This window comes from Eublepharis macularius, chromosome 19, assembly GCF_028583425.1.
Source record: "Eublepharis macularius isolate TG4126 chromosome 19, MPM_Emac_v1.0, whole genome shotgun sequence".
Taxonomy (NCBI): domain Eukaryota; kingdom Metazoa; phylum Chordata; class Lepidosauria; order Squamata; family Eublepharidae; genus Eublepharis; species Eublepharis macularius.
The window spans coordinates 17,153,930-17,171,743 of NC_072808.1; the positions used below are offsets into that span (position 1 = coordinate 17,153,930).

Genomic DNA, 17,814 nt, shown 5'->3' on the forward strand with positions numbered 1-17,814 from the left:
CTTTGGCGCCTCCTACTGGATCTGTGCGCAGTCTTTGATACAGCGGCCGTGCTATTTTGTAGAGATGCTTGGAGGCAGAAGTCGGTATCGTGGGATGTATTTTGGATGAGTTTAAATAATTGTGTACGGCTCAGTCTCAAAGAGTCGCTGTTGGTGGTAGCTGCTGCTAAAACAATGTGATTTTAATTTACATAGCCAATTGGATCTTCAGCGGCCAACCAGAAGCCCTGCTGCACAAGACCGCCACCTGGCCCTACCTGCTCTCTAAAAACACTTGGTGGGCATCAAGAAAGGTGCCAGCAAGCACCGTGGGGTTCATGGGCACCAGGTGGTCTCCAGTGTTCGTCAGTCAGGATTACCCCGTCCCATTTTCATTTGCTTCTGTTCTCTTGTGCAAGAGATGTGCGTGGCCCAGTTATCCCGAGAGGAGGCAAATGGAAATTACTGCTGGTATGGGAAAACAACCGGGTGATACTTTGAAATGTGAGATGGTGTGGGTTTTTTATAGATAGTATAATCCAATCCCTCCTGACCTGGATAGCTTAGGTGAACCCGATCTCATCCGATCTCGGAAGCTAAGCAGGGTCAGCCTTGGTTAGCAATTGGATGGGAGACCTCCAAGGAAGAACAGGGTTGCAGAGGCAGGCAATGGCAAGCCACCCCTGTTGGTCTCTTGCCATGAAAACCCCACCATGGGTCGCCATATGTCAGCCATGACTTGAGAGCACTCTCTACTACTGTGTGTGTTATGTGCCGTCAAGTCGTCTCCGACCTATGGCAACCCTATGAATGAAAGACCTCCAATATGTCCTATAATTAACAGACTGAGGGCCAAGCTACAAGTGACGAATGACACTTGAATGGCAAGTGTATTTCTCCCTGTTCACTTGCCCTCCACTTGCGCTTCACTCAATCCACTTGCCGTTCGTCATTCGTCACTTGTAGCTTGGCCCTCAGATCCTGCAAACTGGAGGACGTGGCTTCTTTTATTGAGTCAAGCCATCTCGTTTTAGGTCTTCCTCTTTTCCTGTTACCTTCCACTCTTCCTAGCATTATTAACTTTTCAAGATAATCTTGTCTTCTCATGATGTGACCAAGGCCGTTTCCACACGGCTTACCTCTGCCCGTAACGACCCGGTAGATTGCGCAAAAAATGCAGAAGATCGTGTTTTCTCACACGAGATTTGCACGACGTCATATGACGTTGTGCAAATCTTGTGCGAGAAAACGCAATCTTCTGCGGTTTTTGCGCAGTCTACCAGGTCGTTACAGGCAGAGGTAACGGCCCAAAGTAAGATAGTCTCAGGACCAAGCTACAAGTGACAAATGACACTTGAATGGCAAGTGGATCGAGTGGAGCGCAAGTGGAGGGCAAGCGAACAGGGAGGAATACACTTGCCATTCAAGTGTCATTTGTCACTTGTAGCTTGGCCCTCAGTTTTGTCATTTTAGCTTGTGAAAATGTCCTTGATACTGATTGTACTAATCTCACACAGTGTAATCCACCTTGAGTCTGAGGGCCAAGCTACAAGTGACGAATGACACTTGAACAGCAAGTGTATTTCTCCCTGTTCACTTGCCCTCCACTCAATCCACTTGCCGTTCAAGTGTCATTCGTCATGTGTAGCTTGGCCCTCAGTGAGAAAGGAGGACTATAAATGACATAAATAAATAAATAAATATTTCTGTTGTAACTTACACAGGGTAGGAGAAGGTAATTCTGCTGTTCGGGGAGTGAAGGACTCCAATTCTTGCGCTACGAGTAAGAGTCCAGTAGCACCTGTAAGATTAACGAAATGTGTGGTAGAGTATGAACTTTCATTGAGTCACAGCTCACTTCTTCAGATACCCTGACTCATGAAAGCTCATATACCCTATCCCCAATTTTATTAACTCTTATAGATGCTACTTGACTCTTGCTCTTTTTCACTGCTACAGACAGCCTAACAGGGCGACCCATCTTGATCTTGTGCTACTGTACGAGGTAGGCAGGAAGGCGCTTGACACAACACAGCAACTAGATTTGTTTCTGGCTGCAGGCTATGCCTTATACGGGCATTCGCTTCTTCAGAAAGCAGCAGAGAGCAACAGCTTGGAGTGCTAATATTTTTCTGGACAGCGACAACAAAGAAGAGAAAAGGCACAAAGCTACGTCAGAAATGGTCAATCCCAGCCACGGTTCAGACCCGCTGCGCCTTATCTAGTGACTGGACCATGTGTAGCCCCCGCAAAAGTAAAGTCCCATGTGAGTTCGTGGGTGTTCACAATGTTCTCCTGACGCAGTGCTGCTGTATTAGAAGGAAGACTGGAGCTCTCCCTGAACTCTCCTGTCCTTCTCTACTATGGATTTTAGGGTCAAGCTAAACATGCAGGTTTTTAAAGAGTTGGGTCTGGGTCTCCCCAGTCCCCCTGCTGGCTTGTAAGAAGAGAATCCCACCCCCAGGACATCAGACACCATTTGTGGTTTGACCAATGTCTGTAACCTGGGACACGTAGGGCCAAGCTACACACGACGAATGACACTTGAACGGCAAGTGTATTTCTCCCTGTTCACTTGCCCTCCAATCAATCCACTTGCCGTTCAAGTGTCATTCGTCATGTGTAGCTTGGCCCAGAGTGTTCATTGACATTTTAATAAGACTACATGTCCCATGATGCACTGAGGTGCAGTACACCTTGGGTTGCCAGGTCTCTATACCGTCCCAGCAGGAGAGGAGGGACCTGACATTTACCTTGCGCCTTCTGTTTGTGTGTTTTTGTGCCTGTGTGATGACATCCCTGTGCTTGCGTGATGACATCACTTTGTGTGATTTGCACACTTTGCACACTTTGCACTTTGTGCAGGGCTAATTCTGGCCCATTTGGAGCCAAAATTGGCCCCCAGTGAAGCGTAAGAGCACGCCTGCGGCCAGCATGATGACATCACTTCAGGAAGTGACATCATCACGCCCCACCGGGAGCACACCTGGTACTTGCTTTCTGGGTTTCCTGCCAGTAGCAACCCCCTGGGAGATTGCTCACCACAGGCAGGCAAGTGGGAAGCCTAAACGCACCGGAGACATTATATGACACACTGAGGGAAACAGCAAAGATAAGGGGAGATTCTCCTCTCACTTTTTTACCTGCTAGTCAGCTGGGCAGCTGCTTGGCTACCTATCCAGCTGGGCCTCTGCATGTCTGGTTAATGAAGGAAAAGGGAGGAAGAATAAACGCCCGTCGTTTTTTTAGTTCCTCTTCCCCTCCTCCCATTTGTTTCTGTTTCTATGACAAATGAATAAGAGCTTTTCCAGTGTCCCTTCCACTTTTTTTTAGTCATTTGGTCCTGGAGGCATATCCTTCGCTGAAAGCTAGTGCCGTACGCTGCCGGCCTCATCGCCTCAAATGCAGACATCTTGGAATGCCTCGGCAGTTTGGCTACCTGCCAGGCCTTGGCTGTTGCTGCCGAAGGAGTGGGGTGATGAGAACAAGCTGAGACAGCTGGGTAGGACAGCCTGTTGTGCTCGAGGGCTTGGGAGGGGAAGAAGCTGGAGAAAGCACAAGGCAATCTGCTGACCCAGTGGTCAGGATGGAGGGAGAGAGGGGAGGAAGTCCTCCCCCCTCCCCGGCTCCATTTTGCAGCCAAAAAAATCTATGCTCAGAAAGCAAAAATAACCTGATAGGGAGTCGAGGCACTTCCGTGGCTGTGCAGTTATTTTCCCACAACTGGAGGAATACTAGAGAGTGGGAATTTGGGACTTGGCTGACCCCTGGGGGACGCAGTGTCGCGCAACCTCTTGGTGCGGTCCCTTGGGCTCTTTCCCTTTGTGTATGCCCTTTGTCTTCACACACACCCCATCTCTGTACTGCCCTGCCCCTCCTTTCCAGCAATGTAGAGAATTCCCACTTTGTATTGATGTAGCTCTTTCCCCTAAGCTTTCAAAGGGCTTTGCAGGCACGGTAACCTTAAAAAATGGAAGTTATTTCAAGGAAGTCCACTATTGCTAAATGTCTGAAGCGTATGAGGATAGAAAGGGAGATGCATTCGGAAGCTAGCGATTAGATCCCTGAGGAGGAAGGCTTTGGGCTGTTCCTACATAAGAGATCAGTGGTGAAGATCAGATGTCAGATCTTTTTTTTTTTTTAGGTTAAAATTTTCTTTATTTAAACAATAAACTACACACCACAACACAATAAATAACAAACAGAGAGAACAAGAAAAACACACAATTCTAAACATAACACACTAACAATACATAAATCTATAAAATTAAGAGGAAAAGAAAACAAAACAAAAACAAAAAAACCCTAAATTACACTACAAGTTGAGTTCTGATTTTCTCCGCAAGGAGTATATATCATTTCTAGAGTCCCACTTATTCTAAGTTAGTCCCAAACCCCCTCTTTTTTCTCTTGTTCCTGTTTCTTAATCCATAAATCCAGATGTCATCAAATCCTTGTTATCCATTTCATGCAAAAAGTTTATTAACGGTTTTCATTCAGTCAAGAAGTTAACTAATGTCCTTTCTCTAATTAATGCAGTAAGTTTTGCCATTAATGCAAACTCCAAAACTTCTGTCAACCATTCCTCCACTGAAAGCAAGAGATGTCAGATCTTTTGATGTCTTCCATTTATTTCAAAGCAGTTGTGAAGAAGAGGAACTACACTGCTGCGGCACTGTGGTGGAGTGATGGGAATTAAGCACCTTTTTAAATCATCACTCTACACGTTACTTCTTTTACGAGTTCTCCGCGGAGCTGACCCTTGCTTCTCGCATTCACATCACCTTGGTGATTGGCCTCTATTAAAAAAAGGGCATGCAAATGGGCTCAGAAAGCTGTTGCCATGGGAGGGAGAGCTCCCACCTTTCTCTCAAGTTTTTTCCCCATGCAAAAAAAATTCTGGAGGGGAGACATTTCCTCATTTCTGCTGCTCCACCTGGAGGTATTTTGTGCACATGCAGCGGCAGAAAGGGGAAAACTCGCTTTCTCTGCAATGACTTCTCACGGGGAATAAAGCTTGGGAGAAAGGCAGGCGCTCTCCCTCCTCTGGCGTCAGCTTTCCAAACCCATTTGCACGCTCGTTTTTTTAATAGAAGTCAATACCCAAGCTGACACGTGCGCAGAGCACAGGTTGGTTCTGTGAAGAACTTGTAAAAGAAGGAGCATGTAGAGTGGCCATAATGGTTCAGAGCAAAATGGGGTGGTCCTTGTACACTGATGCTCAAGTCTCCCATTTCATACAGGGTAGAATGCAGGGTGTACGTGTCTGTTTTCGAACAAAAAATCAGGACGTGCAAATCGGTGAGCGAGCTAACCTATATTCCTTCCTGTGCCTTGCTCTTTTTCTAGTTTTTTTTTCCTCCCACCAATCTTAACTGGCTTTTTCTATTCTCCCCCTCTTTCCTGGCTTTCTTCTGTCCCTTCTGTCTTTTACCTTTTTCAGTCTCACCACTCCTCCACTGCCACCTTAGACTGACGGAAACCAAGGCTTGGAAGGCTCAGCAATAGGGTTGTGGTTGCCTAGCAACCGTCTCAATGGCCACCGAGATCTCACAAGATAATCTAATGAGGTTTCAGTGGTCATTCATCTACAGACATTGATACTTTATGAGAGGGGTTGTATTTATTTATTTATTTAGATTTTAATTTTCTCTGAAAACTTGGGACTTGCCTCAGTTCTGTAGAAAAACCAAGCCCTGGCTGTTTCTGGCCCCATTGGGTGATCTGCACCCTAGGGCCTGATTCAGAATTAGTTACAATGATAAGCAGGGAACCACAAGCATTACAGGCGGAACCTCATCTCAGCCAGGTGATCAACCTCCCCTACCTATCTCCATTTTTTATCCTTCCCACGACAGCACCCACAGCCTTGCTCCTTTTCCAGGTTCCTTCTCTTACTTTGACTTACCTGTCACATCCCGTCTGCCACTTTCCCTCCCATTCTTCCTTCCTCCTCCAAAAACCCTTTCTGTTTTTCATGCTTTCTTAAGTCCCTCCAGTCCCCACCCCACCCACACTCTGTTTTTCTTTCCTGCTTTTATAAAAAAAAATTGTTTTAAATTTTATTTATTTAAACTATAAACAATAAACATAAAAGATAAAAAACAACCATCTTTTAAAAAACCACACTAACAATACATATAAACATGAAATAACAAACAAGACGAGCAGCTAATAATAATAAAAAAATTACAGTTTAGAAAGATAAGAAAAAGAAAAGGACCAAAACGAAACTACAATTTGAGTTCCGATTTTCTCCGCAACAAATATATATCGTTTTCAAAGTCTTTCCTGCTTTTTTTTAAGAGAGAAAAAGAATGGCAGGGCATAATTCTGGCAGAATTCATGTATTTTTAAGTCTATCACCAAACTTCTTGTGCACTGTCATCCTGAAAGGTAATCTTTTCTTGTGTATTGTCATTCTGAAAGTTGGCCAGCTGTTACCGCAGCTGCGGAAAGGGGAGGTGAGAAGGTGGTAGGGAGTTACGGAGCAAGGGCCAGCTATTTCTGAATGGAGCCTGGAGGAAATCTGGGCTTAGCTTGTAATTAACTTGGGGAACAGAATGCTGGTAAATGATGTGTTGAATGCCCCAAGAAAATAGGCGAGGGATTAGCGAGAAATTGCTTCATGTTAATTTATGATACCTTTAAAACCCAAGAACTGTTGAACTTGCTTTCTCCTTGGATCAGTTCCATTTCTTTTGACCTGTGTCTGGCTGGGAAGAGACAGTCAATGTGGATAACCTTCCAAGGAGCTGTAATCCAATGCAGAAGTTAAAGTCTCTCAGGATGTCCACGCAGAGATTTCTGGAGCTCAGCCATCATCTGCGCTCCATAACTCTACACCCTCCAGATCTCGGTCACGTTTGACCGCTGAGAAGTGAAAGAATTTCAGCCCTACATACACTTACCAAGAACAGCGACACACAATTTTATCTGGCGGATAAAAAGCCTCATGATATTTTCCCCTCGAACATACCTAATACGTATTGTGATACCTTGTCCGTCAACCATTTCAAAAAGATTTATAATACGCTCCCCCCTCATTGCTGATGTGGGGTGACTCTCTGTGGGCATTTGAATTTGTGGTTTTGTTTGCAGGCGGTGCGATCTCCCTGCTTGCTGAAAGAAGGCTGTGCAGCTGTTTTGGGGACATACCCTGAATTTGGGACAGGATTAAAGGATGGCGCAGGTTCTCCGTATGGAGACGGGCTTCCCAGGTGGGTGTGCAATCACTACCTCTAGACATGTAACAGTATTATGAGGTGCTCAGCCTGCTGTTCGTCCTATATTATTTCTTCCCTTGCTTTAGTTACACATCAATGAATGTTTTGAATGCTCATTTTATGGATCTGGTACAAGGGAGCTGGAGGGTAGATAGGGCTCATTTTGAGGGGGAACGCGCAGGAACGCAGTTCCGGTAGTTCTCCAAAAAGGTCACGTCAGGTGGCCCCGCCCACCTTATTTTTGGCCATTCTGGGACCGTTTTGGCCTGGATCGGGGCCAAAACGGCCCAATTCAGATTGGTCACAAAACGGCCAGGATCGGGCCTCTGATGGGTGGTGGATCACTCTCCTGCTCAGCAGCAGCCTGATCCTGATAATTTTGGGGCACTTTTCAGCCATTTTCAGCCCCCTTTTGCCATTTTGGGCCCAATTTTGGCCCTGAATGGCCAGGATTGGGTCCAAAACAGCCAGGATAGGTGATGTCAGGGGGTGGGGCATATGCAAATCAGTTATGCTAATAACACAATTCCGGTGATGTCAAGGGGAGTGGCATATGCAAATGAGTTATGCTAATGAGTTCCTGCAGCTCTTTTTCCATGAAATGACCCCTGGATAGAAACATAGAGCTGGAGGGTACCCCAAGAGTCATCTAGTCCAGCCTCCTGCACAACGTAGGAAATTCACAGCTATCTCCCCACTCACCTCCTACAGTGATCCCTGCTCTGTGTCCAGGGTAACAAACAAGGGTATGTGTATCCATCGTGAAAGCCTAACTAAATAATAAATAAAAAAGAATCTCTGTCAAAAAACATGCACCATTTATAAATAAGTACAAAAGGTTTAAGTAATAAGTATGTTGTGAGCAAGCGTTCATAAATCCAGCGCTTAGAGCTCCATATCACAATAACTGGAAAACCATGGCTGTTTTCCAGTTATTGTGCTAGGTAGTACCATAGGAGGTCTGCTTCAGTTGAATGGAAATGTCCTCTGTTCAGTGGAGGAAATGCAGTAATGCCATAGAATGTCTATGAACACTCCAACTTCTCCTGACTGAACACCTTGTGGATGCCTCAGTGTTTTGAGGTTTTTAGGTTGCTATGACCTGGAAAGCTTGCAGGAGGTTATGATCCCTGATCTTATCATGTGTTGCAAAATAGCGGAGTGCTGAATGAGATTTTTACAAATGGGATGAATGAAGTTGATCCGTTTCCCCTTTCGTTATACAGGGAAAGCCAATCCCACCTCCTCTGCAGCTTTCCATGGGAAGGCTCAGGATTTGAATTATTCCGTGGAGACTCCGTATGGCTACCGCCTGGACCTGGACTTCCTCAAGTACGTGGATGACATTGAGAAAGGCAACACCATTAAGCGTATTCCAGTCCATCGCCGACCACGCTACAGCTCACTGCCCCGGGGTTATGGCTATACTGGCTCGTGGTGGACTTCCACCGAGTCCCTCTGCTCCAATGCTAGCATGGACAGCCAGCACTCCTCCTATTCTTATTGCGGACGCAGCTTCTATCCACAGTATGGCAATGCAATGTCAAGCAACTTCAATGCCCGGGTGGAGAAGACTTTATTGGATGCTAGGAAGAAGCTAGAAGACCAGGCAGGTGCAGGAGAGGAGGAAAGGACCCGGGCAAGTGGTCTAAGAAGTCTTAACAGCAGCATATCTGGATCCACCAGCTCCTTGGTGGGAAACCAGAGCTTATCCCGTCAGACTTCCTATAACAGCTCCCAGCAAGGTGCTCCTGGGCAATTCACACCGATCGGTTCTGGCATGTCCACTCCAGTCTCCCCGACCGCAGGACACCTCCAGCACGTTCGAGAGCAAATGGCCGTGGCCTTGAAGAAGTTGCGCCTGTTGGAAGAGCAGGTGAAGATGGTGCCGGTGCTGCAGGTGAAAATCTCGGTGCTGCAGGAGGAAAAGCGGCAGCTCAGCGTCCAGCTCAAAAGCCAGAAGTTCTTGGGCCACCCAGGGGGAGTTAGCAAAGGCAAGCCCAGGGGGGAGCTCTACATAGACATCCCTGAGGAGGGGGCAGGAGGGGGGAAAGAAGAGGGCAGTGTGACGCCCGAGACAAGGAGCAGCTTGGAGAAAAAGGACGTGAGATCGGTGGCGGTGGGGATGTCAGCGGAAGATACGGAGGGTGGTAAGTGTGACGTGGGGGTGGCGGTCCGGGAGGAGGAGCTGGGCCTTCCTTCCCCAGGGGAGGAGTGGCAGAGCCCAGCTATGCATGCTTTGTCAGTCAAGATTGCTGTATTAGAGAAGCAGCTTAAGAGGGCGCTTCAAGAGCTCCAGGCTGCCCACCAGAAAATGGAACACCAGGGCAAGGAGAAAGAGGACAAATGGACGTCCACGGGGGATAACGGCCTGACAGAATGGGCAGTAGGGCGAGCAGGTTCAGAGCAGAGGGGAGAAGGGTCCTCCCAGAGGCACCGAGAGGTCGCCATCGATAAGAACACAGCTGAAGTTGTCCAAGCGGAAAGTGAGCCAGAAGTCGTTACCAGCAGCTTCGTAGGGTTAGACCACAGGCCACAGAAGCCACAACGCCTGGACATGAAGGATTCCCGTACCAGCCTCGGATCCTCAGCAGGCAAAGATCTGGGGAACAAGGAAGCCCAGATGCCACTCTGTTCCACGTATCACAGCGACAAGGTGGTGGAGACTACGTTCCCGGTCCATGCTGGCCCTGTGACCACGGCGACCACCTTCCATTCGGTGAAAAAGATCAGCATCATCAGCGCGGAGGAGGATGGGATGGGAAAGCAAGACACAGGTAGGGGGGCAATGGTGTGCATGGGGGGGGGTCAATATGCCTTGAGGACAAGAGGACATACCCGTCCCCTTATGGGAAACAGTTGGCTGCATCTTCCCCCAAATCCAACCAGGCTGTAAATGGTAGTCAGTTTGGTGTATAACATTCGATTTATATACCGCCCTTCAGGACGACTTAACAACCACTCAGAGTAGTTTACAAAGTGTGTTATTATTATCCTCACGACAATCACCCTGTGGGGTGGGTAGGGCTGAGAGAGCTGTGACTGGCCCAAGGTCACCCAGCTGGCTTCAAGCAGAGGAATGGGGAATCAAACCTGGCTCTCCAGATTAGAGTCCCATGCTCTTAACCACTACACCAAACAGGCTCTCAGTAATCATATTCGATTTATATACCGCCCTTCAGGACAACTTAATGCCCACTCAGAGTGGTTTACAAAGTATGTTATTATTATCCCCACAACAAACACCCTGTGAGGTGGGTGGGGCTGAGAGAGCTCCAGAGAACTGTGACTAGCCCAAGGTCACCCAGGTGGCTTCAAGTGGAGGAGTGAGGAATCAAACCCAGTTCTCCAGATTATAGTGGTTAAGAGCGGCGGGACTCTAATCTGGAGAACTGGTTTTGATTCCCCTCTCCTCCACTTTCTTTCCTTTATTTACAAGCTCAATTGATCATAGGTCTTAAGATGAATCTCATAGTTACAGCAGTTGAAATTTAAGCCATCATAAAATTGTTAAAATATCCAATCCCAAGAAGAATAAAACATTCAAGATAAAATATCCCGGTAAAATAGACATAGCATAAAATAGGTAGTAAAAGGTGGATAAAATCCAATAAGATAAAATATTCGAATACTAAAATCGCTAAACCTATGCATTAGTTATAACTGAGAGCCCATTTGCAAATCCAGTAAATACAGGGCTTTTTTTCTAGAAAAAGAGGTGGTGGAACTCAGTGGGTTGCCCTTGAAGAAAATGGTCACATGGCTGGTGGCCCCGCTCCCTGATCTCCAGACAGAGGGGAGTTGAGATTGCCCTCCTAAACTCCCCTCTTTCTGAAGATCAGGGGGTGGAGCCACCAGCCACATGACCATTTTCAAGAGGTTCTGGAACTCCGTTCCACCGCGTTCCCGCTGAAAAAAAGCCCTGAGTAAATATACCCACTTCCATTTATAGTTGACACAATTCGCTCCTTTGATGTTTTAAAGAGATCACCGTTGTTAGGAATTTCGTCACAAAGTGAGTTATTCTTGGACGAGAATCTGCCAATAGTAGGGATATCACCCAGTGTTCTACAGGTAGCCGATACTTGAGCAGAACCAAGGTTATCCAAAGAGATCTGGGAGCTGCCGACTGCTGACAAGATAGTAAGAGATGGCTCAGTGTCTCTTTTGCACCAGATGCACAGTTACACAGGCGATCCGAGTATCGTATCTTGGCAAATCGCCCTGTTAGTTGTGCAGTTGGAAGGACGTTTAGCCTAGCCAGTGTAAAAGCAGCCGTTATAAAGGAATCTCATATATGGAGACTTGTGGGTGGAGGAATCCCTAGCGCAAGTTGGACTTGGGAGAGGTTACTTCAGAGCAGCTTGCTTCAGAGCCCGTTTGGTGTCGTGGTTAAGAGCGGCAGGACTCTAATCTGGAAAGGCAGGTTTGATTCTTCACTCCTCCACCAGAAGCCAGCTGGGTGAACTTGGATCAGTCACAGCTCTCTCAGAGCTCTCTCAGCCCTACCCACCTCACAGGGTGATTGTTGTGGGGATAATAATAACACGCTTTGTAAAATGCTCTGAGTAGGTGTTGTTATCCTGAAGGGCAGTATATAAATCGAATGTTATATAAAACGAAAGTTATTCGATTTATATATCTATAATTCTAATACTGATGCAGGAGATCCAAAAACCTCAAACAACCTGCCCAAGTCCCCCAGACATTATGTGTGGGATGTATATCCTATGTGCTTGATGTTTCCTCTAAACTGAATTAAACTAAGCTCATAGCAGCTTAATTCCAGCTGCCAAATGCCAGCCAACCCAGAAGGTCTGAAGAAGTCCCAACTTTAATAACAACAACGTTTGATTTATATACCACCCTTCTGGACAACTTAATGTCCACTCAGAGCGGTTTACAAAGTATGTTATTATTATCCCCACAACAATCACCCTGTGAGGTGGGTGGGGCTGAGAGAGCTCTGAAAGACTGGCTTCAAACGGAGGAGTGGGGAATCAAACCTGGCTCTCCAGATTAGAGTCCTGCCACTCCTAAATACTACACCAAACTGATTCTGGTGGAGTCAGGAGGATTCTCTAGTGTCATTATCTTCTCCTCCTGGGCCGATTCCAGACGGCCCTCCGCATCCCGAAATGTCACACGTCGTCGCGCGGAAAACACAAAATATCGCATTTTCTCGCACGACAACGCGCGACATTTCGGGATGCGGAGGGCCGTCTGGAATCGGCCCTGGTCTGGGCCCACCGACGATACGTGTACGGTTCTTGTTTTTGTTTTTCCTTCTGAACTGCAAATGCACAGCAAAGCACTGTTATTCCGTCTCCGTCCCCTGCAACTCATCTATTAAAAGGTTTTTGTATATTTGGACTTCCGGTTTGGGATTCATGGAGGTCTAACGCAGCTCCATTTGTGGAGCTGACCGGATTGCCGTTTTAACCGGCCGGAGGGGTGAAAATAACCCGCGGCCGACTGCTCTCAGGCGGAGAGCAGGCAAAGAACGCTCAAGACCCTAGGGTGAGCTAGATCTCGGACGAGGGGGGGCTCTACACAAGGAGTCTCCCCCCCGATCCTTGAGGTCCCACCTTGCGACAGGTCGGCTATAATCTCTGCGGCAATTTTGGGGCCAATTCGGCTGGCATAAGACCTACATACCCAAGCTTCGATCGGGGAGGGAAGTCGAGAGGAGAATTTAAGATCGAAACAGCGATTACAACCCGAGAAAGTTGAAGAGAAGGTAAAGATCGCTATCTCTTGAAACGGGACAGATTGACAAAAACAGAGAGGAAAGAAAGTAGATTTTTAAACTGCAACAGACTAGTGAAAAGGAGGTGAAGACTCGGCAGGAGTTGTATTTTAAAAGAGACTAAGTTTAAAGAAGTTATTACAAAAATCGGACTATTGTTTTGAATACCTGTGGTTTTGGAGCTGTGGGAAAAAGACACCATCGCGAGACCTGCTGTGGGAAGACGGGAGACAGGAAGTGCGTAACAACAATAGAGTGGCTGGAGGGAAGCGGCCCTTGCCAAAGGACAGGAAGTGGGGAATCGCCATCTTTGAAAGTGGAAGGGTCGTGGCTTCAGCGGAAGAGGAAGTAGGCCATCTTGGATTACAATAACATAGAGAAACCATAGAGAAAAGACGCCCGACATTTTGGATATAAAAAATTAATTTTGGCAAAGATTGGGACATTTAAAAAAAAGGAAAACGTTTAATTATACGCCACGGAGCTGAGGAAGAGAGCAGATTCGTGGGAGCGAGCTAAAGCAAGCCCCACGATGTCGAAAAAAGAGTGGCAATCGGCAATAGAAAATTTGGACAAAAAACTTATAGACATGATGAAAGAACTTAAGGACACGAAATTGGAGCTTATTAAAGAGGTCAAGGAAGTTACACAGACAGTAAAGTCGGAGCTGTCAGAAGTGAAAAAAGGCGTGGAAACGATTAGCAGTGAATTACAAGGAACGCAGCAGAGAGTTAAAACAGTAGAAGACGCGATGGAGAATTTAATAGACACGCAACAAACAGAGATGAGGCTGGTGAAGGGGAGGATGTCAGTTGCAGAAACTAAACACATGGAGAAGCAGCTTCGTTTTCGTGGTCTGCCAGAAGTGGAAGGGAAGTCAGCGCAAGAACAGATGACTGAGGTGTTGGCTGATTACCTGGGGAAGGAGGAGGAGGAAATTGTGGCTATCCTAGATGTGGCGTATCGTGTGAACTCGAGAATTGCAACCCAGAGGAAACTACCAAGGGATGTGATTGTGCAGTTTACAACTAGAAATATGAAAGAGAGGATTGTGACAAAACAATTTCAAGATCCATTGGAGATTGATGGCAAGACGATTATTATAATGAAGGAACTGCCCAGATCAGTGTTATTGGACAGGAAAAAATATAGAGTGCTAATTCAGACTTTGAAGGACATGAATATCAGATACAGATGGGAGTTACCGGAAGGAGTGTCCTTTGAGTTTGGAGGGGCAAAAAAACGCATCAGATCTGAGCGGGAGATGGAGAGATTTATCAAGGACAATGAAAAAGACTTACCAACAAAACCATGAATATGGAGTGTAAAGTATTATCTTGGAATGTAAATGGACTAAACTCACCGAATAAGAGAAAAAATATTTTTCATTGGCTATTAAAACAAAAATGTGATATTGTTTGTTTGCAGGAGACCCATATTAGAAAACAGGATGTAAAATATTTAAAATCTGGAAAATTGGGCAAAGAATTTGTAGCGGCTTCCAACAAGAAAAAAAGAGGAGTGGTGTTGTATATAAAAGAGGAGCTGCAGCCAAAACTTGTTATGAGAGATGTGGAAGCTAGATTTGTAGCAGTGGAATGTAATTGGAACTTAAAGAGAGTGTTGGTAGTCGGACTTTATGCACCTAACGGTGCAAAGGAAAGCTTCTTTGAGGACTTAAGGAAGCACCTAGACGATCTTGTATATGACCAGATAATTCTTGCTGGAGATTTCAATGGAGTGACAGATTTGGAACTAGACAAAAAGACTACAAAAGCACAAAAGAAAAGAGGACTATTGCCAAAGCTTTTTTTTGAGTTGATTCAACAAGAGACTCTCGAAGACGTATGGAGGAGAGAATATCCTAAAACCAGACAGTTTACTTTTTATTCTGCAAGGCATCTTACATTATCAAGAATTGATATGATCTGGGCCTCAAAGGACTTAGCGTTATGGACTAAGGAGGTAGAAATAATGCCGATGGTAGGCTCAGATCACAACCCAATTATGTGGAAATTTGGAAAAAGGAGAAAAAGGAAAGCCTGGAGAATAAATGAGGACTTGTTACAGGAAAGTGAGAATATGGAAACATTGAGAAGAGAGACTAAGTTTTTTATACAATACAACGTGAATAAAGAAGTACCAACCAGTAAAGTTTGGGACGCGTACAAGGCGGTTGTAAGGGGCATACTAATGGACTTAAATGGCAGAGCAAGGAAAAAGAAAGAGGAGAAGAGACAAGAGATTGAGGAGAAAATAAAGGCCAAAGAAGCACAGTTAAAAAAGAGACCAGGGAAAAAGAAAATACATCAGGAAATCAAAATTCTTCAAGAACAGTTAACAGCAATGAGTAATAAAGAATTGGAGTGGAATCTTAAAAGACTGAACCAAAAAGCCTTTGAGGGTGCTAATAAACCTGGGAAATATTTGGCATGGCAATTGAAGAAGAAAAGGGAAAAGAAAATAATAAATAAAATCTGTGAAGAAAATAAAACGTACCTGGAGCAGACTACCATTAGTAGAGCCTTCTATAAATTCTATGCGAAGCTGTATAATAAAAAAGAAGTAACCAAAGAATCAATAGCATCATATTTGGAGAAAACTAAACTTCCAGAGATTTCGGAAGCTTGGAGAAACAAGTTGAACAGTGAAGTAACTGATGAAGAAATAAGTAAGGCAATACAATCCGCAAATCTAGGAAAGGCGCCAGGGCCAGATGGACTTACGGCTAAATTTTATAAGACAATGGCCAATGAACTGGCACCATTCCTAAAAGAGGTGATGAACGGAGTTTTCAGGGATCAAAGAATTCCAGACACTTGGAGCGAAGCGAATATATCATTGATCCCAAAAGAGGGCCAAGATCTGACTAACGTGAAAAATTACAGGCCTATATCATTACTTAACAATGATTACAAAATTTTTGCGAAGATATTGGCGGAGAGACTGAAGGGGTGGCTCTCGGAAGTCATAGAGGAAGAACAAGCAGGCTTTTTGCCGGACAGACAAATAAGAGACAATTTAAGGACAGTGATCAATGCTATTGAATACTATGACAAGCGTTGTGATAAAGAGGTTGGTTTCTTCTTTGTAGACGCTGAAAAAACGTTTGACAATTTAAACTGGGACTTTTTGTTTGCCACTATGGAAAAGCTACAATTGGGAGAAAGATTCATCAGAGCAATTAAAGAAATTTATAGAGACCAGACTGCAGCAATTGTAGTGAATGATGAATTGACCAAGAAATTGACGATTAGTAAAGGAACAAGACAAGGTTGCCCGTTATCTCCATTGTTGTTCATTTTAGTATTGGAGATTCTGATGATACAAATACGACAAGATGAGGAAATACGAGGAATAAAAATAAAGGACTATTCATACAAGGTTAGAGCATTTGCAGATGACATAATGTTAATTGTAGAAGATCCATTGGAGAACATGCCAAAAGTGATAGATAAGATCAAGGAGTTTGGTGATTTGGCAGGTTTCTTCATTAACAAAAAGAAGTCAAAGATACTATGTAAAAACATGACTAAGCAGAAACAACAATTGTTAATGGAAACAACGGACTGTGAAGTAACTAGTAAAGTGAAATATTTGGGAGTTGAGCTGACTACAAAAAATATAGATTTGTTCAAGAATAATTATGAAAAATTATGGATTCAGATAGAGAGAGACTTGATCAAGTGGAATAGACTGAATTTGTCATGGTTGGGCAGGATTGCAGCAGTTAAGATGAACGTGTTACCAAGAGTAATGTTTTTGTTACAGACAATACCAATCATCAGAGACTCTAAACAATTTGAAAAATGGCAGAGGAAAATATCAGATTTTGTTTGGGCAGGCAAGAAGCCTCGAGTGAAAGTAAAAGTTCTACAAGATGCAAAGGAGAGAGGCGGAATGCAACTGCCCAATCTGAGACTTTACCATGATGCAATCTGCCTAGTTTGGCTAAAAGACTGGATGACATTAAAGAATAAGAAACTATTAGCCCTAGAGGGATATAAAAAAATTTTTGGATGGCACGCATACCTATGGCATGACAAAGTAAAGGTCAACTCGATGTTCCTGCATCATTTTGTAAGGAGAAGTCTATATACAATCTGGAAGAAGTACAGAACTTACTTACAAGAAGGAACCCCCTTGTGGGTGGTTCCATATGAGGTGATAGATCCGAGAGCTGTGGATAATGAACAACAATGTTTAACGTACAAAGAAATAACTAAGATTGAAGTATCTAAACTTAGAATAAAGACACAAGAGGAACTATCACCTAACTATGATTGGTTTCAGTATAGACAGATTAGAGACTTATACAACTCGGACTTTGCAAAAGGGGGCATACGAACAGAGAACTCGGAACTAGAGCAGACCCTTCTTAAAGAAGACAAGAAAAGAATATCCAAGGTATATCAAGTACTGTTGAAATGGCATACTGAGGATGAGATAGTTAAAACACAGATGGTGAAATGGGCTATAAACTTTAATAAAGAAATAACAATGGAGGCATGGGAATACTTGTGGAAAACTACAATGAAGACAACGACATGTATTAATATTAAAGAGAACATTTTCAAAATGATCTATCGTTGGTACATGACACCAAAGAAGATTGCGCTAGGGAATTTGAATACATCTAACAAATGCTGGAAATGTAAGAAACATGAGGGCTCCCTCTATCATATGTGGTGGTCGTGTGAGGTAGCTAGGCAGTTCTGGGGGGAAATAATAAGAGAAATGAGTGAAATTTTACAGTTTCAAATAAATAAGAACCCAGAACTCCTGCTGCTAAACTTGGGAATGGAGGGAATTCCAGCCCATCATAGGACGATGATATTTTATATGACTGCAGCAGCTAGA

The 17,814-nt window shown here is 44.7% G+C and overlaps 1 protein-coding gene across 2 annotated transcripts in view; it reads left to right on the forward strand.

Annotated features, from left to right (window-relative positions):
• The window catches only part of KANK2 (KN motif and ankyrin repeat domains 2), a 98,739-nt gene that overhangs the window by 54,517 nt on the left and 26,408 nt on the right, over positions 1-17,814 (forward strand). For both annotated transcript variants that reach the window (XM_055003271.1, XM_055003272.1), the window contains 2 exons: positions 7,081-7,199; positions 8,432-9,982. In XM_055003271.1, coding sequence (XP_054859246.1) covers positions 7,163-7,199; positions 8,432-9,982 — 1,588 coding nt within the window. In that variant the 5' untranslated portion in view covers positions 7,081-7,162. The remainder of the gene's footprint in view (positions 1-7,080; positions 7,200-8,431; positions 9,983-17,814) is intronic.